This window comes from Lepidochelys olivacea (genome assembly GCF_965140295.1).
Source record: "Lepidochelys olivacea isolate rLepOli2 genome assembly, chromosome: 14".
Taxonomy (NCBI): Eukaryota; Metazoa; Chordata; order Testudines; family Cheloniidae; genus Lepidochelys; species Lepidochelys olivacea.
The window spans coordinates 16,067,585-16,093,869 of NC_140424.1; the positions used below are offsets into that span (position 1 = coordinate 16,067,585).

A 26,285-nucleotide genomic window follows, 5' to 3' on the forward strand; every position below is an offset into this window, starting at 1 on the left:
GACCTGAGAAACCTTCCTATGGAAAATTGTCAAAATAAGGTTTCAATTTTTTATTAAAAGTAATAAAATAAAAATCAGCATTTTCTAACAAAAACATTTAATTAAAATCCCCAGCCAGCTCTATTTAGGGCCCATGATTCTTTGCATGAATGTACAGACCTTTGCCGCCGGTGGTGTCCTTCCAGAGCAGAGTTCTCCATTGCCTCAGAGTGAATTATATTAGACGGAGATAAGCTGCTCCACATGGAAATCTGACTGTAAAGGGGGAAGGAGGGGTACAGATGGTTAGCAGGAGCAAGTTAAGGTAGTCCATTTATGAGCAGTAGCTGTCTCGTCATGTCACAATTTCTAACCAGCCTTTAATCAGAAGGGCTGGAGTCGTGCTCCTGCAGTCAGCAGTGCTCACTGGTACCAGCTCTATTTCCTCAATAAAACACAGCGAGAGGGAGGGGAAGAGACTAATCATTTCAAAACAACTACTGACTGTTCCATGCAGCTGAAACAAAGCACAAGGGAAAGAGGAAGTGAAGTACCTAGCACACAATGCAGCAGTCTAGAATTCTTTTGGAGGAACAACTGTTCTCCCATTCCCTCCAGCAGATTTCAAGTATCATTGCTACACTGGAACCTGCATGCTTTTATTGCTGTATTTGCCTCCCCAGTCAGAAGGGCCCGCACCATTCAAGCATGGTTAACTCTCCCATACAGACCTTGACAAAGGTATAAGCCAAGGGAAAAAGCTCAGTCTCCGCAAAGTAAGGAATTTGGGTTCGCCTTGAGGTCATCTGCCTACATTCTATTGATCTCCCCTTATTAGTGGATTGTCTTCTCACCTTTAATTTTCTTCAGGCATCTGATAAGTGTGGAACTCGCTTGTGGCTGAGCGAACAGGCAACATACCTGAGGACTGCAACATCATTCCACGGGCGGACACTGGATGTAGAAAACTACCTGCTACCCTCAAGGCTGCAACAATAACTTGTACTAAGGTCCCATACATTCCCCCAAAGCAGGTTCTTACCTGAAAGCATAGTGCCAGTTGCTACTACTCTTAAAAACAGTCAATCCAATCCCTGATATAAGACAGGGATGACCACATGGAGTCAATATCAGATCTCTAAAGCTTTGAAGTTGCCGCATTATTAGATAAAAATCAAGACTTCAGTCTGGAGCATAATTCAAACGTAGCTGGCAGTTTAGACTCCTTGCCAGTCCAGTAAGGCTGGTGAAGAGTACTGTGTCCTTTAGACAACAGCACACAAGCATGGAAGCTAATAAAGGCTTCTCCAGCAAGCTGGAGAAACAATACACATGTTGGATCAACTGCTAGGGATCAGAAACGTAGGTGAGTAGCTCTGTTGCAACATTGGCTCTTTTCAGCTGTAGGTGAAATGTGACAGGGTTCTCTGCGTTCTTGGAGAGCAGAAGTAAAGTCGTCAAACCTGCTGGCAACTGTTCTCCACACAAAAATCCTCTTCCTTCCTTTTAAACAAACTCAGAAATTAGTTTGGCCTGGACTTCTGGGTGCAAGAATGAACTTCAGGGGTAAATGAAACGTAACTAACTTCTACAACCCATCCCTTGGGCAATAGAAGACAAAACAGTCTCAACACATTATTCAACACAACCAGTGACCATGTGAGATCAGGCCCCAGCAAATAGGAGGACCTGAATAGGAAGCAGGGCAATAAGTGTTTTCATACATGAAATGCTCACCTGTCAAATGATGCCCTGTTCAAGAGGCTCTGCTCTTTGCCACTAGCATATTCAGATAGGGATTTTCCATACCACATCAGAACAAAGGCCCACCTAGCCTCATCTCACCTCCAAGACTGACCATTACAAGAGGCTTCAAGGAAAGGTGGAACACTCCTGTAACAAGACAATACCATAATCTATACAGGGGGAACCCAGGCAGTTACAGTAGCTATTATTCATGCCTAGTTTTTTTTGTTTTGTTTTTTTAAATTGTAAGGAGCTTTGTCTCAGTGAATTATGAAGAGCTCCCCAGGTTAATAATTCTGTAAAAAACCTTACTTCTTTTAACCACTTTTAAAAATTTACCTTAAATTCAGCAATATTCCCCTTGCTATTGTGTTATGAGAAAAGGTAAAATTAAACCTCCTAAATGAGCTTCTCTAGGCTATCCATCCATATGCCCCTGTGTCACTTCTTATCCCTGTCTTCTCTAAAGATTCCTAAAGCTTTTAAATCTCTTTATAGATGCTGTTCCAGAGCTATAATGATTTTCATTGGCCTCTTCTGGAGCTTTCCATTATTGCTGGATCCCTTTTGAGACAGGGTGATTAGAGATGAAGATAGCCTCCAATGGGCAGATGTACCATTAAGATTTTTATAAATAAAACAGCATCAATTAGTCTTCATCCCTTTATTATAACCCAGCATTTTGTTCCTCTTGACTGATCAGTAGTTTTCATTTCACCCTTTATATTATACATTTCAGCAGTTGCTTTAAGCAAATAGGTTCTTCCAGCCAACAAATAGATGGACAAGGAAAAATGTGTGTAGAATTAAGGTTCCTATGTCAACCTTTAAAATCTTTACATTTAACAACATTTTGCACGTGAAGTGTATTCTTCCCAGACACAATTTCAGTATAATTGTTAGTGAGGAACTAGCTTGTACGATATCACTCAATTATTGCAAAGGTACTAAATGCTGCAAAGTGAACTCTGCAGTCTAAATAAGAGCAGTTCAACGAATAGCTGTGTTTTGAGCATAGAACAAGTTCATCACTAGGGCCAGCAGCTAGTTTGTAAAACATTAAGCTTTGCTCTGATCACAAGAGCCCTGTACTATCTGATAAGAGAGCTGAAGGAAAGGTTCACATACCAGGGTCATAAATATCAGAACTGAATTCAGCTTTTTGCCTCTGGGTGTGCAAGCATTGTGAAGGTTTGGCAATTGACCACAGCTGACCAACCTACTCCTTTTACTCATTGCTGAGGCTTTTGGCCATTCCTTGCAGATTCTATTAGTAGATGCTTCAGATCCTCGATCAAAGACTGCCACACTAGTTTCCTTACGACCAATACTGTCAGACCTTAAGGCAGCAGTTCCAAATCCAGTCTTTGTGCTAGGAACTTCAATAAATTTAACACAATCTGGTTTTCATCTTGACAGCAATTACTAACTACTCAAGGGAAAGCAGTACATATTTTTACTATCTTTGGATATTTTCCTAGTGCTTCATCAGTTCCTTCTGCGTCATTCAAAAATGCAAAGAGCAACACACTGCTTATAAATCTAGGATCTATTTTTTTTTTTTAATATGAACGCATTAAGAAGGAAAAGAACAAAGTTATATCTGATAATGGTGCACACTTGAGTCTTCATTGATTGTTCTTGATTCTCCAGTCACAGGATTGAATAGCCTCAAAGATGATAGCGTGAGATTGATCTTCTGAAAACTCTTTAGGTAACGAATGCTCAGTGTTTCCTCTGCTTCATATAAACTACATGCCACAGAAATCAGGAATAAAACTTTATTGTTTTAGGATTTCTTGCGTGTCCAAACTAATCAGTTGTGTGTCACAGGATGTTTAAAAAAAGAGGCTAACTACCTTTAACCATTTGTAACCGCAACCAATCAGAAACTGGCTTCAACCTAAGTTTCACTGGAATGAGGCCAGAGCCCCATAAACTTGGGGCAGGAGAAGGCGAACAAACAGAAACAGTTTGCATTCCAAACAGAAAAATAATTCTCAAATTGATATAATGTAAAATCTGAAAAAGGAGAGAAGTTCAGAGCAAAGTACAGTCACAGAAAAACACCATGAGGCAAGTTGCCAGAAAAGGGCTGTGTCAGTGTATCACATGACTATGTCTTCATTCTAAATTAAACAAACAGGCTTTATGGAGAACTGACAGAAATCAGTGTTCTAGGACCACAACTGTTTTTGAAATTTCATCATTTGATAAATTAAAAAATATTCTTTAACATCCAGCTTTTCTTCAGCTTAAGTTTGTTTTCTTCTATAAAATCCCCCTTCCAGGTACATACTAAATGAAGATTCAGAATATCAAGAAACCCACTTGATTTTCATGTTGTAAAATATACAGAGAATAGGGTCAGTTTCCTTTTCCCTCCCACCACTCCCTTGACCTCTAGGCATAGGAATCCTCCTGCAAGAAATTGCCTTGTACTTTAAGAATTAATGAATCAGATCAACTTGGAATACCAAGTCTATGTTAGGTTTAAACACAATTGGAAAATCTTATATTAATTCCATATTGCTCTCCAATCTCATGAAGAGAAGCATCTTTAATGGAATATTTCCAAAACTGCACAATCCAGATCTGCATAAACCAGTTTTTCTTGTTTCCAGCCTGTGGACTTCCAAGCCCTCATGCTGAAACAATGCAGCAGTGAGAGGCAGTATGAAAACCAAGACAACTTGTAGGCTATCAAACTGCTACATCTCAGCATCCAACTACAGTAAACTTCAGTGAAGACCCAAACATGGCTTATGGAAAAGTTCCAAATTTTATTTAGGAACAGTTCTGCCCTTTTTTTTTTTTAAATTAAAGACAGCGATATGAAATTACCTGCATTTCAAAAGCATCCATCACCATAGCATCTGGGCAATCTTACAAAAACGTAGCCTAGTACAAGAGAGGATCTTGTTGCTTAAAAATCCACTGGGCTCCTGTTACTTATTCCTCGTCTTAAATTATTTCCATAACAATCAAATGCAATAGCAAAGTCAGAAGACTGAAGATGAGAAATAAGTAGGAGATCAACTCCAGACAAAGATCATCTTGTTTTCAGGCAAGCCTGCTTAAGTGAGAAGAAAGGAAATGAGCATGTAGGATAAACAAACAGACTGTCAGTTTTCCATGAAGACTGAGAGCAGCTCCTTTTAAAACCACCCATGAGCAACTAAGTTCCCAAGAACAGCCTTTTCGGAATGGGTTCTATACTGTAGTTAGGCATTTACCCAGATGTCCCAATGAGGAAGGATTACACAGATGCTGCAATGTGTAAATTCAGACAAGACTCCACCACAGATTAGGTAATCATTAACATTTATTAAAGTATTTACCACCCCTGCTCTTAGCACAAGAGTTTCAGCTCTCGTTTCTGAATGCAACATTTTTTAAAAATAAAGACAGATTTCTCTTTACATAACTATATATATTTTTAAGTCAGGGTGTGGTAGGTGGCACACTAGCAGGAATCCAGTCTCCCTAGCTAGTGTTTCATATGCTTTGCTTAGGCAGACCCCTTTGTGAATTCTGGTTCCTCAACACCTGCCTTCTCCTGCCCTCCTCCTCCCACCCCCAAAGAATGTTCTGATCAGAGATTCAAATTATAACGTCAACCATCGATGAACATCAAGATACGTCTATGCCTGGTCGATTGTGTGTATTGACCCTTAATGGGGCACGGGTCAAAAAGCAAACTCCAACTTTTCAGAGGACAATGGAATTTCTCTGCTCCAGATGTTATCAGACATTTATATAGTACACATGGTCCTGGGGTAGACTGTTTTCCTCTAATACACTGGGAAAGAACGCACGTGCACAGGCACATACACAACACAGGGAAGATGGTAAGAGTCTCCCCTTATTGGTTTCGGACGCAGATATTTATGTTCTGGACCCTGTTGGAGCTTTCCCACAACAGAATAAGACCTCCTTTGAAGGCCACGAGTTAACTTCTGAATCCAAAGATGCCCTTGATATATCCTGTGAGACCACTCTTCGCTTTCTGCTCCACCTTGTCCTCCAGAGGTGGGAAAGCAACATGGTTGAGGGCCAGGTCAAAGAACAAGGGTTTGCATGGGACTGGCTGGAACCCAGGAGGGAAATGCACCAGGCTGGCTTGTTTGCTGACAAGAGAGGGATCCAGGCAGAATGTCTCAAACCGTTCAGAGAGTAGCTGAAAAGAGATCCAGACGCCAATATTAAAGAAGCTGATGACCTATCATGGCTGGCCCAATGGCCAAGCAGCAGCATCTAGACACGCAGGATGAGCAGTGGCATTGAGCCAGCTGGACTGGCTGCATTCTGGTACTCATTCATCACCACCACAGCTAACTAAGAAAAAGTATGGCAGACTAAAGGCAGCTTTCCCATGCTCTCAGCACAGCAGTGTAAACCCAAAAATGGAGACCCCAGATAAGATGCAGTGGCAGCCTCAGTTTCCCGTACCCAAACCAGCTGAAGTCCTGCAGTTAGCTACCTTGAGGTGACAAGAAACCTTCTCTCCCTCCCACATATACTCACCCATTTAGTGCTCGTGGGGAGATGGAAAACAATCAGCTTAGACCATTCTGTACCCAAAACAGACCATATTACACAACCCATTTTGAACACACTGGTCTTACTTAAGTGTGTGCATCTTAGGTTAGTTACAATTTAAAATAGAAATTGTCAAAATAGACACATGGCTTACTCTTAGGTTAAAATTAAGCTTTACTTTCCCCAATTACTAGAAAATTCTCCTCTTGCAGAAAAAAACTAGTGCTAATGAAATTGCCTCTTTTTCACCCCAGTGCGCAAAGCCATGACTCACCTTGCCATCCTTGACCTGGGAGGGAGACTCAGTCTCATGGGTGTCATTTGCATCTGAAAGATTCACAGAAGTGCCATATGAATATGCAGACAGAGACTATTAGTGTCAAAACTCATAAGATGTGTTCAGAAGTCACCTTTGGGCTCATGCTTTTCAGCATATGGAAGACTGGATATTCTAGCAGAGAAATTGCTTAGTTTATAAGTCAAAAGAGGTCATGTTTACAAGCACCCCACCTTTCCTGTTTCTAAAGTGGCACAGAAAGGATCTCCCAGTCCCAACAGAAGCATGGCACTGTGGTAGCTATATGGAAAGTCGGTGAGGGCAAAAAGCCCCAAGGTATGTGGCAAGTCCACAACATTAGGGAGGGGGAAAAAACAACCACCACCTCAGATCTATACTTCCCTGGTTCTTCTATCTGCAGGCAAGGCAGATTTAGCAGTTCTTGTCTGCCAGAGATGAGTACAGGCTGGTATAGGTCACAAATTCCCCAATTCAGTTGACACTGTATGATGACTCAGTACAACTGTGTCAAAATAAAATTAGAGCTCTTTCCTCTTTCACTGAGCCCTCCTAGTATCTGCTTGTTAAGCCAGAGCCAGTGAGAAGTAATAGATGAGTCAGGAAATTCAACGCACACCCTACTGCTACGAAGGTGCCATACACTGGATGCTGTTTATCTTTGATGGCACCTAAGAAGTGCTCATAAGAGTGCTCTTTGCAGGATGGTAAAATGAACAGGAGTCCTTCAGAAGATCTTTCAAACCTCTGATTACAGAATAAACTGGGAAGGCTCTAGTCTGCCAGTGGCAGCCCCAGAGGTACCACACAGAGCATCTAGAAGAGGCTGGAATTGGAAAGGAACAGCTTTCAGAACACACTATAGATCGAGAAAACATGTGGGAAGCAACTTTAGTATTGTAGCATTTACAGATGAAAAAGCCTAAGTGGCTGCAGTATGTGTAAGTGATTGAATTTGAGGGAAGCCAGTTCTTCTGCAGGATTGCATAACTCACCTAATATAGCAGCTGCCTGCAGGGAGTATTTCTCTGCATTCACTTGATTGATCAGCTCCTGGACATCAGGCAACTCCTAGATCATTAAAGAATACCCCTGAGACTCCAATAATTATATAAAGCGAAGTTTTAACAAGAATTGGGATAGAAATGTTTAAAATTTAGACTCCAACTCTGACAAACTAGGAACTTTACAGCAGTGTCAATCAATTCTCAGAGGAGAGATGAACATATATAATAGCCCTTATGGTACCACATAAACCTTATTTCAAGTGAAATCCAGACACATGGACATAAAAGTATCTCAATCTTTTTTGGATAGCTACATAGGTAGGCATCTTGTTACTCTGGTGATAAGCTGTATAAGCAGCAGCTATATTCCTATCTTTACGTATCTAATAGTCATTGATATTTATTGGATACTTTTGTTGCAAAAAATCTAGGTTTCCTTTGCTTCCCCCTCCAATCATACAGGGCAGGAGAGAGGGAGCCATGCCTGCACTAGCATACTTCATCATAAAGCCTGTAGCAAGCACAAGGTGTTATAGAGCTCAAGGCAATATTCTTCCCACCATTTAAAGATCATATTTGAAATATAGTGGCCTACTATTTAGTTACTGGTAGTTAACTGAACTCTCAAGTGTAGAAGAGTTTGGTTCATACCTTCAAGCTGTTCTTATAAGCACCAGCCTGGGCCTGGACTTCACTGGCATACTTCAGGACTCTGTCATACAAAACAAGGGCTTCACTCCACTTTTTCACCAGTACATAGGACTGGGCAATGAAGAAACACCTGGCAGGATGAGGAACAAAGTTAACCCTTACAATGACTAATTGCTTTGCCTTGAGCATATTTCTTGAATATCTAAAAGTATATCGTTTTAAACAGGTTGCCCCAATATTGAGCTATACATCTGGGTCAGGCTGTTCTTCCTCAGCTTGCAGGTGCAGTCCCACTTATTTCACTCTGAGATAGAGTCTCCCACCCTTTCCCCCATCCAGTCCTGTGCAGTTGCACTGGAATGTTAATTATGTGACTTCCCAGAGTTCATGCCCAGTTAGCTCTAGAGAATTCTATTGCTTACTGCCAGCTAACAAAACAGCCTTGCTGTTCCCTCCAGATGGTTACCTATAAGCCTTGTACACAAGTGTCTTCAGTCCTATCTCCTTCTGGAAGTTCTTATCCTCTTCCAGGCCAGGAAGTTGTGGCAGTTCCACCAGATTCTGTACGAAGCATAGAAAAATTGGAATGCAGCAAACGCAAATGAATGCTCTTGTCTGGCATGTGAAAGAAGAAAGCTGCCCTTTTACTGAGTCAGAGCCTAGGCAAATATGATGTTTTCTAGTTATTGATATATTAATTTGAGAACATCATTCAATTAAACTTGTGTAGATTCACCCTAAGGGCAGAGTTTAAGGCTTACTGACACAAATATGCATTAGGACAGTGGGCTCAAACTTTCATAGTAAGAACCACATTGTTAGTTTCTTTTATGCAACATCTCCCTTCCCATTAAACTAACCAAACCAGTGGAACATGCATGTGGTAACTATGGTAACTGCTTACAAGAAATAGTATTAGGGAAGTTTCTAATGTTACTTTTAGCTGTCAATTTAATTTAGCAGTTGGAAATGAGACAGCATCATGGTGATACATGGAAGCTTGGGAACCTCTGCATTAGGGAATGAGATTCAAAAGACTTTAGTCAAATCAGCATTTTGAGATTACATTTAATACACTTTTTAAAATATTCCTAAGCGGTTACTGGGTACCATGGAATTTTATCTGAACCTTTTCAGCCAATCACATTAATCAGACTGTAGCTTCCTCTTCCTGGTTCGTCCTTTTGGCACCCTACATTTTTAAAAAGTCTCAGTGAGACACCTGAAAGTCAGATTTTTCTGCCCTGGCATTACCTGCAAGATGATGTCATAAAGGCGAATCAGGTCCTGAGGCCGTGCTGTACGCTTGCCATCATCCTCTGACTGTTGCTCCTGCAGCAGTGTCTTCTGCAAAGCTTTTGCCATGCTCTCATTGCGCTTGATGGCTGTTGACAGCTTGATGTACGTCAGGTAACTAGAAAGTATCATTTACACAAGCTGTGAAATTCTGTCAGAAGTCATTCACAGCTGTTCTTGGATAGAGTTTCCACTACTAGCCACACCGAACCCTCGCTAGAATGTGCGTCTATATAATGCGAATTCTGATAGAACGCGGTCGCGGATCCCAAATTTAGTAACAGTCATTAATTTTCATTGTAACGTGGTCCGTGCTAGAACATGGGACTTGGCATGGATCCCAAATCCCGCATTCTAGCGAGGGTCTGGTGTACCAATTTCCAGGTAGACCAAGTTCTTGGGGGGGGGGAAGGAAGGCATGAAAATGGGACGTTGGGAAATGAATGAGGGAAAACCAGATTCTACTTGATCCACTAGGTCTAGGTGATTTAAGACTGAGGTGGCCCAAGACAAAGGATTAAGATGAGATTCTCAAAATCTACATGGGAATGCAACACTGCCCTAAGCAAACACTCTTACCTATGAAGGTACTGGATATTGGACACTTTCCCAGAATCCACTTCCAGAGAATGTTCCCGTTGCTTCTGCAGAAATTGGAACAAAGGTGTGTGATTTACTTAAACTGGTAACTGGAGAAAAAGGACAAGAAAACCCAAATTTTGAAGGACATCTGGAAACTGAATGGTCTCATACATAAAATACACACTGGATGATGTTGGAGAAGATGTCCAGGCAGAGTTCAATTATGAGGAGGAACTTTGGCCACTGTTGAATTACTCTGCAGCACACCTTGTTATTGATGGATCCAAAAATAACTATGGCCATGGTAGATGTGGGTTTAACTTCACAAGAGACACTAGGAGATGAAATGTTATACACCTCTATCTTTGGAAATTGTAATATGTTTGGTGCTTACCTGGTCTGGTTTCAGCTCTTCGCGAACAGCCTGTATGGCATCTCGACATTCGCTGAGTAAAGACTCAAACAGACGTTCCTTTGTTTCCTCTCCTTCTGCCTGAATACAACAGAAAAGAGACAAAAATAAGTATTTCTCAAAACACACACATTTTCCTATTAGTGAGGCTGGTACTGTGGAAGAGTTGGTTAATCTTCCTTTATTAAGTCTTTTCAAACTTCTGCCAAGTTATTGCTTTTAAAATGTTGACCACAATGTGTAGCTGGATCATGTAACTGTACGTACTCAAACCGTTGCTAAACAGCAAAACTGTACTACAGAGCAACAACTCATGTCTGCACGTTTCATGAACTTGAGGCGTTGTTTCCCCAATGCTGGTACAGATAGATTCCAGAAAAGGAGAGAGGCATTTACACGGCCTGAAAGTTTCACTGTTGTCTAGCATGGAAGGTGTTTTTGTAAGAATTCCCTCCAGGCAGTACAGTGCAAACCAGTTTTCACGTTTACAAACTACATTAATTCTACACACTTTGAAAGGAGGAATGAAATGTTGGCAGATTTCTGATCAGTAGCACAATGGGTTGCAGAGCTAGAATGCATGTCCATACTGAAGACTGGAGTTCTCTCCCTATTGATACTGTTACTTGACGACATCAGAAGAAAATGCAAAGAGGATGATATATGATCACGTATGATGGAGTAAAAATTCAGCAGAGTAAATGTCGACAGCCTGATTTCCTCTTTGCTGCCATTTACACATTGACATTTTTGATGAGTTACATCACAACCACCACCCATCAGAATCAGTCATAGCTGTTTCTTAAATAAGCTTGAAGGGACTCCAGGCACTCACTCCTTCATAGATGGATGGCACCCACCAGCAATCCCACTGCTTGCCAGGCCAAGAAACAAGCCAACCTCTCTGTTCCCCTACATTTAACATTAACTGTCTTACTCCATTTCCCTTGTCTGACCCAAGAGCACGAGAATTGCATTAGACAACACTCCAACATTTGCAATGCATATTTAACATCTCAATATTTACTACATTAACTGTTTAAGAAAAAGCTGCAAAGTAAATTGGAATTTTGGTTTGAAAGGCTATTTATGTGAAAATACTACTAATCTTCCCCAAGGCATGAAAGATGACTGCTGATCCAGTATGACAGCCTAGGAGACCCAAGTCTCTTTAAAAGAGGCAACTCAAGTTCAGTGTCTTGTCAGTCTCAACTTTGATGTAATGAAATCACTTCTAGAAATGAGAGTTTAAGTTAATTTTCCACATCCCAGTCAATCTATAGTCCCTCTGCTACTAAGAGGCAAACTAGTGACCCAGAGGTGAAAGACTCCATATCCCCATTAATAATCCTCAACTCACCAGTACCTTCAAAATGCTTAAGTACTTTCTTTTTGTAAGCAAAATGAACCAGAAAACATTACAGTAAACACAGTCACAGTCCCAGGCCTGTTTTTCCTTTTTCCCAATAAAATAACCCCCAATGTCACAAGATGTGCCAGGTTTCAGAGTAGCAGCCATGTTAGTCTGTATCCGCAAGAAGAACAGGAGGACTTGTGGCACCTTAGAGACGAACAAATTTATTTGAGCATAAGCTTTCGTGAGCATCCGATGAAGTGAGCCGTAGCTCACGAAAGCTTATGCTCAAATGAAGATGTGCTAGGTTAGTATTAATCCTCTAACTGAAATCGTTTCTGCGTTACAGTCTTTTAGAACTACATTTTATCAGCAGCCTGATTTCCAGTAGGTCAGAGCAGGAAGTGGTGGACAACTGTTTAATGCACATTTTCAAAACTCAACCCTTCTAGTTCTTTTGGTTCATTACTAACATCCACACAAATGGCAATGTTTCTTCTCATAACAGGTCAACTACTGAAAGAATGTGTCATCTGATATTTCTGCACTTTCTGGACAGACAAGAATGCTAGGAACAAAAGTGACCCTTTGAATAGTGCCAGAGCATTTCCACAGCATGTACAGTTGAAATAGATATGGTCAGTAAATAATAGACAAGCTATCTTACAGTACAGAAAAATTTGAGTAGGGGTAATTAAAGAAACAAGGGGGGAGAAGATGAGAAATAAGCTGGGCTCCTGTTATCAAAAAATACACAGAATTTAGAGACAGCATTCCAGAGCACTCCCTACTTTGCCTGCCCTTCCCTGACCAAAGCTACAGTAGTGTTAATCCATGACACTTTGAGAGCTCAACTTCTTTGCATTTGTAAGAGTGATAGGAGATAGGAATTTCACTTTCAGTTGGCCTTGTTAACCTATCCTCTCTTGCAGACTATGTGTGAACCAATCCAGATACATTTTTAGCCTCCTTGGTGATAACTTGGGCTTCCTGACATCAAAGGCTAAACTAGCTGAAAAAAATCAACATAATGCTGAAAACAGACATGAGAGGAGGCTGACCTGGTAAGAATGATATGCTCTTATGTAACTTAAAGACCGAAAACAAAACACACTAATCTAAAAACCAAATAAGGAAACCCCAGGTTGTCAGGTCTATCGAAGACAGGGCATCCACCTATGGGTTACATGATTTGGTCACACGTGATGAACAGAGGGTGCACCTTGCTACTAACCAGAGAAGCAGCAAGGTATTTTACACTTCCTTGCCTACCCTATGCCATCGCTCCTGGATCAAGTTAATAAAGCAACAACTTGGAAGTCAGTGCGCTAAAATACTGCATTCATTACCATGGAAACATCGATGGGATCTAGCCTTATTCACTTATTGTGCTTAGTGCAGTTCAGGACACTAATAGAAATCATTCCTGCCTGTAGCAAGAAACTTGAGATAATGCATCATGTCCTAGGAAACCTAGATGGGAGTGCAAGTTTCAATTTGTTTTGTTATTCTGATCTCACTTCTACTACAGCAGTAAGAATTTCTAAAATCAGGTATCCAGTTCATTTTCCTTCCATAATGCTAATCCTTTAATAGCACTTCAATTAAAGCACCTTTAAAACTACAAAGCTCGCATTGCACTAATATGTAAAACCAAGGCAGAAAAGTTCATTTCTTCAACACCATACAAGAAGTCTGTCAGAATCACGGTTAGACCTCAGGAGTTCTTGCCTCTCAGTGCTGTGCCTAAAACACTCAGAAGAAAAGTGAGAATACACTCTTTTGAAACATCCAAGCAGGAGGATCCTGATCTTCACCTAATGGACTGACACATTGTGCTACCAATTCAACAATCCACTGAGAAACTCACTTCATTTTCAACTAGATGACTTAAAATAGTAGTGAAAAATCATTTAAAATAAATGCAAAGCCACTCTGATAAAGGAAGGAAAATTGCCTGCAAATGAATTCACAAAAGGCCCACTTGGGTTTAGAAAGGGTAGAATTCCTTTGGGGAAAAAAAAGGAGAAATTGTTACCCTGTATTCCATGTAATACACCACTGTGTAAACGGATTATTCGAGTCTGCTGTAGCAATCTAATTTCCCCTGAATTCAAACTGCAATGAAGCATAGAGTTTTGAAAGGGTCTAAAAATAATAGCATTATCCCAATGCAGCTTGTTACCTTTTTTTGCTCTGGGACAGAAGTCCTGTTGCACATGCCCAGTAAATATAAAACTCAACTGCTTTTCAGACCGTTTATCCTTCCCACAAAGACTGTCCAAATTATTAGGTTTAACAAACCCATTCAAGAATTTGTTATTTCACCCCTTTATAAAACTGTAGGCCTGCAGACTACAAACATTTTTAACCCTTTTATTTAAACTTTTTTTTTTAAACAAGATTATTAAGGCAGGACTAATTGCTGTGAATAACCAGAAACATAAGACACACCTGACTGCATTCTTAACTCCACCCACAGGAGCATTTCAACTTCAGTGGACACAAAGAAAGGAAAACAGATATATCAATATCAAGTGCAGACAAAGACAAGGAGGGTACAGCAAGATAAATACTTTCCTTTGGGGGAGGGGGGGGAGAGGGAGCGCGCATGTATGCGAGCGAGCAAGAGAGAGAATGAACACAAACATTGGCATCTGGCGGGTGCAAGTTTTTGATGAGGGACAGAATTAAATTGCTTGAAACTGACTTGACAAAGCTCTAGTTCTGAAAGTTTAGAAATGCCCAATCTTAGTTTGTCCTTTTCACTCTATCCATAATGGACTGTCCCTGAAAGTTATTTTCCTTCCACTCATTTACGCAGTGCTCTCCTTCTACTATAGAGATGATCACAGAATCCTTACAAAGAAGTACAGTGACAGAACGAATTCTTACAGCACTTACAAACTCTACACTCTCTTCAATTCAATATGGCTATGGGTTAGCTATGTGCCTTCAAGTCATGGCATCTAGTCTCTATACAGGGGAATTCTCACAAGTGAGAAACACCTGGGTCAAATTTGAATGAAACTGGCTTTTGGAGTTCATATTTTAACATTTTTTCTCTGCTTCCCAAATTAACACAAAGCAGCTAAAAAGTACACGCTCCAAGATTCTGCATTTATTTTACTCACAAGACTAAGGCATAATAGGTTTATGTTCACTTCTGGTCAAATGCAGCTGAAGGAAAATCTAGTCCTTACCTTAAGCAACTGAGTTAAATGCAAACACTGCCCAGCTTAGCAGTCTAGATACAAAGGGGCATGGACTTTTAGGTACTGCCACAATACCGTAGAAACTCAATTACAAACACTCCAGGAATGGCGGTTGTTCAGAGTTTGCAACTCTGAACAAAACGTTATGGTTGTTCTTTCAAAAGTTTAAAACTGAACATTGACTTAATACAGCTTTGAAACTTTACTATGCAGAAGAAAAATGCTGCTTTTAACCATCTTAATTTAAACAAAACAAGCACAGTTCCTTTACCTTGTCATTTTTTTTTAAACTTTCCCTTTAATTTTTTAGTAATTTACATTTAATAGTATGGTACTGTATTTGCTTTTTTGGGTCTCTGCTGCTGCCTGATTGTGTACTTCTGGTTCCAAATGAAGTGCGTGGTTGACTAATATGTTCGTAACTCTGGTGTTCGTAACCGAGGTTCTGCTGTACAAACAGGACAACTGAAGAATCTCAGACACTAGCCCCTCTTGGCTGAGTCCAATATTAGAGCATTGAAAGTCTGGAGACTGCTCCTCTCTGTATCTATAGCAACAAGGATAGTCAAATCTGGTGTCATACCATTGTCCTCCGGAAGCCCATTAGAAGTTTTCAATAACTATTTAAAGAACAAGATGGAATCAAATTCAGCATTCCATTCTGTCACCATCATAAGGAACAGGTCACCCGAAGAGCAGGGGGTAGCTAATCGAAAGACTCCCTAACAACGGTTAACCTGCATTTATCAAAAGAAAGAAAGTGACAGAAAGTTGATGAACACAAAAGCAAAGCTGTACCACCACCTACTGGTCATACTACAATCTTACTTGCAGGGAATTCTATTTTGAGACTATCGATTTAACCCATAACTTGAACTTAAGTATTATTTATTCAGAAATCAATATGCTTGCATAAAAATAAAAAAGTTTCAGGTGAAATCAATAAAAATAAACTTCTAGAGGCTGCACAACCAAATTCCATTCCTTAGGTTTCCTTTAAAGCACAGCTATGATTTTCTACCTCCACCCACTGTCTCCATTCTGTAAAAAATAAAGGTTTGAGAGAATTAAATCAGATCTTCGTCTTTTTTAAAAACTCTTAAATTTGAGCTGTGTGCCCACTCCACTAAACTTTTCTTCCTGCTTGTAGAGAAAGCCTTCCCAACTTCTGATGTAGTCAGGAGCAGGCCAAGAAACAAGCAGCAGTGACTGCTAAAGATAGACTGCAGCTTCAAACAGCAGCAGCTCAAGACCTGTAGCCAATGGAAGGCAGGAGCATTATTTCTGAACCCTTTCCCTGAGAAATCTAATAATCAGGGAAAGAAAAAAAATCTCGTCTTCGTTGTGCACAGCCAAACAGAATTACTCTGACTGCAAGTGTTTTCTGATAATTAGGCAGTTCCAAAACATCTGGGGCTAAATTTATCCCCGGTGTAACTCCAGGGATAATCTGGCCCCTGCTATTTATCAGGAATCTTTTCCTCCATTCCTTTATAGTGTTCATGCAAGTCAACAGCATGCCACAACTCCCAGATCTGCTCCCCAATACAGCACAGTACTTGTTTTCTCCATGGAAAGGGCTAGTTACATGGCCCTTTTGCTTCTGTCCAATGGCCAGCACAGGTGATATTTAAAGAACCAGGGTTTTTTTGGAAATGGTAGCTAATCTATTTTCATGTATACAGCATCTTTCATCTGAAGATCCCAAAGAGATTTACAAAATATGTTCAGAGATTACTACACTCACCATTTAAATACAGCTATTTCTGGGGTAGAACACGTCAGCATACAGCAACAATACACAAATAAGACAGCATATAGGTTAGAGAAGCAGAAGATATTAGAACACTGGCATAGAATACCTGGAAGTGATCTCTTAGTTACCTGAGCAATGGCCGCTTCATTATCTGCCAGCCCCAATAAAAAGATCCTCACTTTGTCTATCTTCACTGGGACAGTTCTTCCCCTCCATTCCACCTCACTCATGGTAGCTGCCTGCTTTGCTCGAGTCTGGGTGATCAGTGACTGAAAAGTGCAGACAGAGGTAAATGACTAACAATTTAAATGAACACAACTTTTGAATACTTTATTAATAATCCTCACATTTACTTTAAAAATTAAGGGTTGGAGTATATTTCAGGGTTCCATTACTTTCTGCAGGATATGACCTTGCTCCCTATACAGTAACATTGTTCCTCTGTCTGTTGGTTGTACAATGCATGGATATTTAACTTAAAAAGCAAAGCCAAAACGGTGAGCTGGTCACCATGTGTTCCAAATTTTGGAGCATGCAGTAAATTACCTCTAATTTTTCAGCAAGAAGACCCTCGGTGCCACCAGATCTCAGTCTCATCTGCATTAACTCACTGATAGCAGACTGGTCACCTGAGAGAGAGAATTGACAGATTGAGTCTGAGACCCAACTCATTTTCATTTGTCACAGACAGGATTTGGACCCGGGCCTCTAGAACACAAACTAGTGCTTAGGTAACGTTGGGAAGAAGGAAAAAGTTACTTTGTATGAATCTTGCCCAGACTATGTATTTATTCACACTACATAAAACCATAGTGTTGCACAACTCAATATAACTTCCACTTTGATAATCAGGTGCAGAACTGAAGGGCCTTGTCAGTCACATGGATGAGTCTGGAGGGTTTGCTCAGGGCATTATGTATGGACTCATTCCCATGTGTCAACAAGTTTAAGATAAACATTCCAATAACCCTTGCCTCGAAAGCAATCCTTACTTTAAGTATTTGGTCCCCTACTTTACTTACCAATATTATAGGCACAATAGCGAATGTTGGGTGAAATCTCCTCCACACGCTGATTATATAGCACAGCCTGTTCCTCTGTGAAAGCACTGGCCAGTTTTTCATATATCGTCCTGCAGCAGGAAAGTGAAAACCTACGCTGTAGCATTTGTTTTTAATAGGATATTAAGCTTTTGCTAAGGGAAAGGATGGCTGCTGAACACTAAACCATTACTCTGAGGGAAGCTGTTTCAACACCACAGCTCAGCTCTCTATCATCATGCTACTGGTTAGCACTACGGCAATCAAAGAGCTTTCAGAACTTTGGCAGAAACTAAACAATTAGGGTTAACAAGCAGCTCACCTAGACTTATCTAGTCTTGTATCAAATTGTATTAAGTAAGTTCAAGTTGACAAAGATGGTAAGGAAGAGAAACTCACTTGCATTTGTTGAAAGCCTCCATAGCCGCTTTCCACTCCTGGTGTTCAAAGTGCAGCATTCCTGTGAGGTAAGCCATGTACGCCTGCAGACAGAGCACAAGTGGACAAGTTAATTGTTGTGAGCATAGTTCCATTCTGTGTGTCTGTTAACACTGATGCCACTACAAAAAAAATCCTAATTCAAGCAATGTTATCTATGAAAAACAGTTTTGATTTTACACTTACATGGCACAAGTTAACAGCATCACTATTTCACTGATAGTTACAAATTCCTGATGTGAGACGAAGACATGCCAGTTGGTCTATCTTGCAATCACTACTCACACACTGCTGTTGTCAGAAGCCCAGCAAAGGCCCACAAAAGCTACAAAATGGCAGGTTTAATCACACCTGAGCAGCTATTAGAGCTCCCTTCACAGGAGGCCAGTATCACAAAGCGATGATTGTTTCCTGTCTCCACTGGCCAGTAGGCAGTCACGTTACTTGTGATCCAGATATACAGTAGAAACTTAGAGTTACGAATCCCTTGGGAATAGAGGTTGTTCATAACGCTAAACAAAACGTTCAGGTTGTTCTTTCAAAAGTTTACAACTGAACATTGACTTAATATAGCTTTGAAACTTTACTACGCAGAAGAAGAATGCTGCTTTCCTTTTTTTAACGGTTTATGTTGACCACAGTACTGTACTGGACTTGCTGTGTTTTATCTCTGCTGCTGCTTGACTGGGTACTTCAGTTCCAAATGAGGTGTGGGGCTGACTGGTCAGTTTGTAATTCTGGTGTTCGTAACTCAGGTTCTACTATATATTTTAGGGCTCTGAAAAAACTGGTAGCTTACATCTGGTAAGAAATGTTGCTCAATCCTATGAGTTTTCAGAATGCTGCACTCAGCAAAACGACAGCACAGCTTTCTTTTCTGAAGTGAGTAAGGAGTGCTGTACCCTCATCCTCTCCCCTCATTCGTCTCATTTAAAAAAAAAAAAACTTTGTTTAATCTTAATTTAAATTAAACTGAGGCAAGGGCCATTGCTTAATGTGTTTATACAGCACATGTACAGTTGGACCCTGATTCTGATTGAGATCTCAAGGCATTTCTGTAAAGCTTCTAGTGCTACTGCTCAACCAACTGATTGGATTAGTTAGCAAGTCTAACTACACACACAGTAGAGCTCAATAACCGGTAAACTAAAATCATCCTGGACATTCTTAATTTGAAGTCAGAGCAGGCAATTTAGTGTCAGTTTACAAAGAAGGACCCTTTGTTCAACTAGAAACAAAAGGTTAGTTTATCCTTTCTTTGCCTCTGCTATAAAACAAAACTGAATGTTAGAAGTAACCTGAGCTTCCAGCTTAGTCTTGGCATCCACCCGATTGCTTTCACACAGGCGCTCCAGCTCCTCAGCATGTTTCACGGCTTTGCGCAGGCGAGAAAGCAAATGAAATCGCTTGCGGGGTTCTGTGTTGGCTTCCTGCTTAAGCTGCATTGCGTAGCTCCAGGCTCTCTCTGCATCCATCAGTATCAACAGCAAGTACCTATAGGACAGACGCAGGAAGGCTATAAATAAAATGAGTCAATTTTCCAGTAATTTTTTTTTGTTCCTTTTTATCACTCAATGAAAAAACCTTATGAATTAAAGCTTTGTTTGCGCAAGCACCGGTGCCTTTGCCTATATTTTTAAAGGTAACCATGAGCAAGTAAACAAGGCCCCATTTTGTTGTTTATCTTATTCATTGTGTGTGTGGTTTTTGGGAGGGGGGTGAGAGAACCTGGATTTGTGCAGGAAATGGCCCAACTTGATTATCATGCACATTGTGTAGAGAGTTGTCACTTTGGATGGGCTATCACCAGCAGGACAGTGAATTTGTGTGGGGGGGTGGAGGGTGAGAAAACCTGGATTTGTGCTGGAAATGGCCCAACTTGATGATCACTTTAGATAAGCTATTACCAGCAGGACAGTGGGGTGGGAGGAGGTATTGTTTCATATTCTGTGTGTGTATATAAAGTCTGCTGCAGTTTCCACGGTATGCATCCGATGAAGTGAGCTGTAGCTCACGAAAGCTCATGCTCAAATAAATTGGTTAGTCTCTAAGGTGCCACAAGTACTCCTTTTCTTATTCATTGTGTGGCTGCTTGTTACTGAGATGTAACTACTGAAAGATGCCTTCAGGAATTCTAAAGCTGTGAAAGAAAATTTGGTATTAAGTCTCTGCTTTGCAGCATCACAAATTCCTGTGGAAGATGACTAAAAGTAGAATAGTCTCTTATTGCTTTTCCGGGTACATAATTAAAAATAATTTTCAACAACCAGATGCATTTTAGAACATTAACACAAACCAGATGGATAGAAACCCCATGGGCTAAAAAATCCATATTTTCATCCCCCCCAAAGAGGAAAAAAGATGAGAAAGCAGACAATCAACTGTTTCGAGCAGCTGGGAAATGAGCCCAAAGCTCTGGTGACCCTCCAGTTCTACCAGAAAAGACAGTCTGGTGAATTTTGAAGGTACAAGTACAAACTGCAAACAAGTGTTCCTGTTCAAAGATAATGGATCATGTCCCCAATCTCATTCTTGCTGGTAACAGCACTTTAGTTGTCTATATTCAGATGGCTATTCTAAAGAAGTGCTGACAAAGCACTTCCCCTAAAAATATTTGAACTTTACTGCTCAAGAAACCAGCATCAATAGCAGTAGCTAGGGCCAGGCAGTGAGGGCAGGAATTATGTTTTCCCCTCACACTACACTATCAATGCCCCAGTTCCCTTTATTCTAGTCTGAACTTGGGTCTTTATTTTAGGTTTTAAAACTCTTAAAAAATTAAAAACTCTCCACAAAAGTAAGTGGTTTAAAACTGTGAACTAGGAGAACACCCAAACTGTTTTCATTTGTGACCTATGTGAAGATAAATTACCTCCAGGAGTGATTCACTAATGCACTGCTACCCAACAACAGATTCTCCCCATGCCGAATACCTGTTGTCAGAGAGAATCTCCTCAGTTACTTTCTTCCCTGTGAACTTGTGTCTATTTCCCATCTTGAAGCTAAGAGTTTTTCGGAGTCGTCTTAGCCTGCGGGAGCAATAACCCCTGCAAATAACCACAAAATAAAATCAGTCCTTTCAAAGAATGTGACTTGGCTCCTATGTATCCCTCTTCCATTGCCAACCTATATTGAATAATCAGAAAATGCTGGACAAAATGTACTTGGTATGACAATACATAAGTTTTTGGGAGTGAACGTTTCTAAACAATACAATACATAGCCAAGTTTAAGAAATGTAATAGGAGCATTAAACCTGAGATATGGCAGATGGTTAAAAAAGACAAGAAAAATGTAGCAATAAAGCAATATGTAAACAGACATGTCATGGCCACTGACTTGGACTAACTAAAAGAGTGATGCTCTCTGCGTTCCAAATGATTTCTTAGAAGAGGTAATGTACACACAGACACGCACACACAAAAAATCAGTTTAAGACAAGTTCAGTGGCTATTAACAAGGTATTAGTGAGGTCATTAACGAAAATATAAGGGAACAAAAACCAAGCAACAAATTAACCCCAGTATTCTAATAATCTGATTAGTCAAAGAGCATTAATTTCATTTACAGACAATGGGGACATCCATTTACAGTAAGGCCCCTACCAATAGCTCTTTATTTGGCAACTGGTTTTCAAAGTAATCATCTTTTGCTGCCTATGGCAGCAAACTGGCACATAAACATGCTCGGAGCTAAAACTGACTCGGCATGGTGATTTACACTAATCAAGGTAAGTATATTGCCTATTACATATAAAATGCCTTGGTGTTATTTGCTAACATACTAACCTGTATCTCTGGAAATCTCCGTGCCGTAAACCATGCTGCTGTTGGGATTCCTTAATAATCTGAAGGACTGGAATTCACATTAAGGAACATTTATGATTGTACAGAGTTTAGTTTAGGATAGAATGGCATACCAAGACCAATGGGAGAAGACAGAACTCTACAGGATTTTTTCTGACACACAAACATTAAAACAGATATTGGTCCGGTGCACAAGAGAGGAATTAGTGAAACCTTTCAACAAGAAATGCAAGAGCTGATTGGTCTGCAAAAATTCTCTCACCACCATATTTTATTTTTCAGAATTCTATGGATACAAATTAAGGCCAGGTCTACACCTAGGTCTGCCAGTACAGTTATACCAGCAAAACCTTTTTACTGTAGATGCAATTATACCAACACAATAGAGTTTGTCAGTATTCCAACACAGTGAGTGAAATGAGCTATACCAGCAAAAGCACTTATGCTGGTATAACAATGTCTACCCTACGGTTTTGTTGGTATAGCTATGCGGCCAAAAAAAACAAAACAAAACAAAAAAAACTACATCTGACACAGCTATGCCAGCAAAATTTTAATTTTAGAATCATTGCTGAGTTTTATTGTTTGATCTCTCCTGAAAAGGATGTTACAGGCACTTTACTGAATGTATTATAATTGCTACATTGTGATTTCCTAAAGCAGTCTTCACCAAGTGAACCATACCCTAAGTATACATATTCCTGTAAAAAGGATGGTAGGAATAATTTAAGGTTTAATTTTGCACTAAAAATTGGTTAAAAGAAAACTAGTAAAGCAAATTTAAAAAACAATTAAAATTAATATTACTTCCATAAATGTTTTGTGGGAGAACAATGTAACAGCATTTACATACCAATTCTTTTTTTTCATGTAATGGTTTCCAGACAAGATTACGATCTTTAGCATAAACACTGACTGACTTACTGGTGTGTCCGGTGTTTGCTTCACTCTCAAAAAACTTTCAATTAATGAATACTACACAAAAGAAAAATGCACTGTACATTTTGGTGACCATCATGGATTTTACTCATTCAATTCATTTAAATGATAATCAGTGTTTTTATTTTGGGGGAAAGACACATGCAGAAAACATCTAGCTCAAGAGAAGTGTTTTTGGACACAGAGTGCCTCACTTATATTTAAGAATCAATCTCCACAATCTTTACATATTAAATCCTAAAATTACATTTCCTACAGCACCTATGAGCACTACTAATCTTGTCAAAACTAATACCAATTATAGTAGTTATGGAAGAAAATAATTAAATTGAAGTCCCTTTCATTCAGAGGTACTTTAAGATAAAGATGCTGCTTTTAAAGTACACCTAAAATACAGTGCTTGAACTACTTAACTATTAAAATTACAACACTAGCTAATATTTATAGAACAAAGGAGTCTTCATTTTGGAGCATGGGGAAGCTTTACAACAAATTTACTTTTTTCTTCTAATTTTTCCTAATTCTAAGTATTTACCTTGAATTTTCTTTTAATTTATTTTAGATTGTTTAGTTATATAAATATTCATTATTATATTATATTCATAAGAGCTCTTTTACTTACAATTTTGTTGATTTGGGCATGCCTACCACCACTGATGTGACACTGGGACTGCCACTTTATCTACAAATGCTAAATTATATCACTATTGTCAGAAGTTAAGTTATGACTTGTGTCCTCATTTCAATTTGCATTTCTTCCTACTGCAAGATACAACTCAGTTTCGCAACAGCTGTGCAGCTAAGCTAGTTTCATACTAAAACGTCTCACAAGAAAAAGCCTACAGCTTTAATTAAAGTACCAACAGGTAAATCAACTTTATAAAAAACTACCTCACAGATCTCTTCAGTGATTGGACAGAATCCCAAGCTTCTGGTTAGTCTTCAGGTTGACACATGGCAATATGTATGAGGCTTCACTTAGCCAAAGTAATTCCTAGTTTTTCTATATTTTAGAAGCATCTTGTGCTCTCCGCATAGTGTGATAAAAAATACAGATGTGGATAAAAGGGACTTATGTGGATTACTATGTATTTTTAAAAAACTGTTAAAGTGCTATTTTGTTTACAAATTCAGAGAAACCGAATACTTTACTTTCCCCTGAGAACAATAATGATACTCCCATATAAAATACTTTATTTAAAACTACCCATTCTGATTAACTCCATTATAGTTATAACAACTGCCAGGAAAGATCCTCTGCTCTCCATAGCTTTTTGTGGAAGTTACATGCTACACAAAACATACCTATCACACTAGGATGATAAAAACTGTAATTGCTAATGTTCCTGTCACTCACCTATTTTATCCACGATAACAAGTTCTCTTGGAGAAACCAAACATTAGTATTGAGTAAAATTCATATGCCACATGCCCATACACCAAGCAAATAAAATCTAGACTGGAATTTTCCATTTTTGAGGGTTAGTGATATTTGTTACACTGGCTGCAAGGGTGGTGTCAAGAGGATAAAATCATAGTTGACATCAAAGATGAAAAGCTTACATCCCGTTTTCTGCAGAAGCAGAGTGATGTTACCAGAAGCCTAATCCAGTGTCATCCAGTGTTTTTTTTATGCTACTATACCAATTTATATTATTAAAACATCCCAGCAATACCAGTCAGTGCCTGACACCTCCCATTTGTTTCTCCATGTTCTAACCCATAACAAATCTCACACTACTCCTTACCTCATCTCAGAAATACTTCTATTTTGGATGAAAGAATATACAACTGAATGACAGCTCAGCAATGCCCAGCACAAGGGCCCATCGAAACAGGAATGAGAGCCTTAGAGTACCAAGAAATACCAGTAAAAGCAATATGCAAAGAATTACTTCAAACCTGAGGTCTAATATTCTGAATAGGATCCAATTTGTCTTTGCGTGGCGGACAGCTTCAGACTCTGGACAGGATGGCTATATATGCATAAAGCCATAAAAAAGCTTCCATTATAGTGTACAATTGAAACTCTTCCCTTCCCACCTGCCAAGGCCAGTCTCCGCTCTTTCCAAACTGACTAGTTAATGTAACTTAATTACAACACAGAAAGCTGCCCCTTTTAATAATCAGTGTGGAGGGAGCGTGAAAAAGAGAGAAAAGCTGCTTTCCGGTCCCTTTCCCCAGCATTTTTTCCAAAGCCACATGACTACACGCCGCCACGCCTTTGTTTCTCCCCTCTCCCGAATACCCCACCCTCGTCTGTTAACAGTGCAAAGCGAACACCCAAGGCAGATACAGCTGGGCTGCCTGTGGACACATTGGCGGGGAGCACGGAGCCACGCTAGGAATCCACCCGGCTCTGTAAAAAAAAATCTCCGTTTTACAGAGCGCGCGCGCGTGTATGTGTGTATGGGGGAGGGGGGGTGTTTTCTGGGCTTCCCCGCCGCCCGGCCTGACTGACACGTCCTCACTCGCTGCCCCTCCGCCCGGCCGGCCCGGCAGGATACTCTCTAGGCCCAGGCTGTCCCCGAGGCTCCCCGCCTTCGGCCCCGCGGGCTTCTCATTCTCCTTGTTCTCCTCCGGGCCGGCCCCGGCCCCGCCGCCGCCGCTTCCCCCGCGGCGGCCACCGCCGCCGGCCACCTGCCTCTCCGCCGCCATCTTGCGCCGCCGCCGCGCAGCATCATGGGCCGGGAGAGTAGAGCTGCGCGTGGAGGCCATGGCGCGGGGAGAGCTGGGATAGAGGAGGACCCGGCAGGCCGGGGAGCTGGGGGCGGGCTCCAAGCTGCAATTTGAGCCCTTTCCGGCCTCGTTGTGAGAGCTGGGCCCGGCCCGCGGGCGGGGAAAGGGCTGCTGTCGTCACTGGAGGTGGGGCCGGCAGCCCCTCCTCCCCACTCCTCTGCAGGATCTGCCCCGCCCCTCACGCCCCCACCCTGCCTTGGGTGGGGCTCACACACGCTGCCCCTCACCCCCAGCCCTGCCAGGGGCCTGAGCCCCAGGCTGATCGAAGCTCTGGTGCCCATCACCCTGGTGTCTGGGCACCAAGCCCTGGAGGGCGCAGCGGATTGGCCTTGCCCGCCCCCTGGGCCTGAGTCCTGCGAGCGGGTGGGAACCTAAGCTGGACCCTGGCTGGTAGTCTAGCTGCACCTGTAACCCGCCAGGCCAACCCCCCGGATGTGAATGCCCTGCGTTTTGCTGGGAGGGGAGGGTGAGAACCAGAGCCCAAATCC

The 26,285-nt window shown here is 40.8% G+C and overlaps 1 protein-coding gene across 2 annotated transcripts; it reads right to left on the reverse strand.

Annotated features, from left to right (window-relative positions):
• Positions 1-3,492: 3,492 nt before the first annotated feature.
• Positions 3,493-25,786, reverse strand: SRP68 (signal recognition particle 68). 2 transcript variants are annotated; one of them, XM_084648149.1, is made up of 16 exons: positions 25,566-25,786; positions 22,102-22,168; positions 21,247-21,360; positions 19,612-19,807; positions 18,275-18,357; positions 17,858-17,967; positions 17,382-17,464; positions 16,964-17,104; positions 10,493-10,591; positions 10,096-10,160; positions 9,475-9,634; positions 8,687-8,781; positions 8,221-8,350; positions 7,558-7,633; positions 6,542-6,594; positions 3,493-5,905 (listed from the first exon to the last, which is right to left on the reverse strand). In XM_084648149.1, the coding sequence occupies exons 1-16, from the start codon at positions 25,774-25,776 to the stop codon at positions 5,678-5,680; spliced, it is 1,911 nt and encodes a 636-aa protein (XP_084504275.1). In that variant the 5' UTR covers positions 25,777-25,786; the 3' UTR covers positions 3,493-5,677. The 2 variants fall into 2 exon arrangements, with proteins under 2 accessions (XP_084504275.1, XP_084504276.1); XM_084648150.1 differs by lacking the exon at positions 25,566-25,786 and adding an exon at positions 25,355-25,548.
• Between the last annotated feature and the right edge of the window lie 499 nt (positions 25,787-26,285).

What these genes read in the sequence shown, in the direction of transcription:
- SRP68 (XM_084648149.1), bottom strand. Translation starts at nt 25,776, where the DNA reads ATGGCCTCCACGCGCAGCTCTACTCTCCCGGCCCATGATGCTGCGCGG. An exon ending in CTTGTGTACAAGGCTTATAG is followed by an intron (nt 8,351 to 8,686) that starts GTAACCATCTGG and finishes TCATCCTGCCAG; the next exon opens with GTGTTTCTTCATTGCCCAGT. An exon ending in CCCAGGTCAAGGATGGCAAG is followed by an intron (nt 5,906 to 6,541) that starts GTGAGTCATGGC and finishes ATCTCTTTTCAG; the next exon opens with CTACTCTCTGAACGGTTTGA.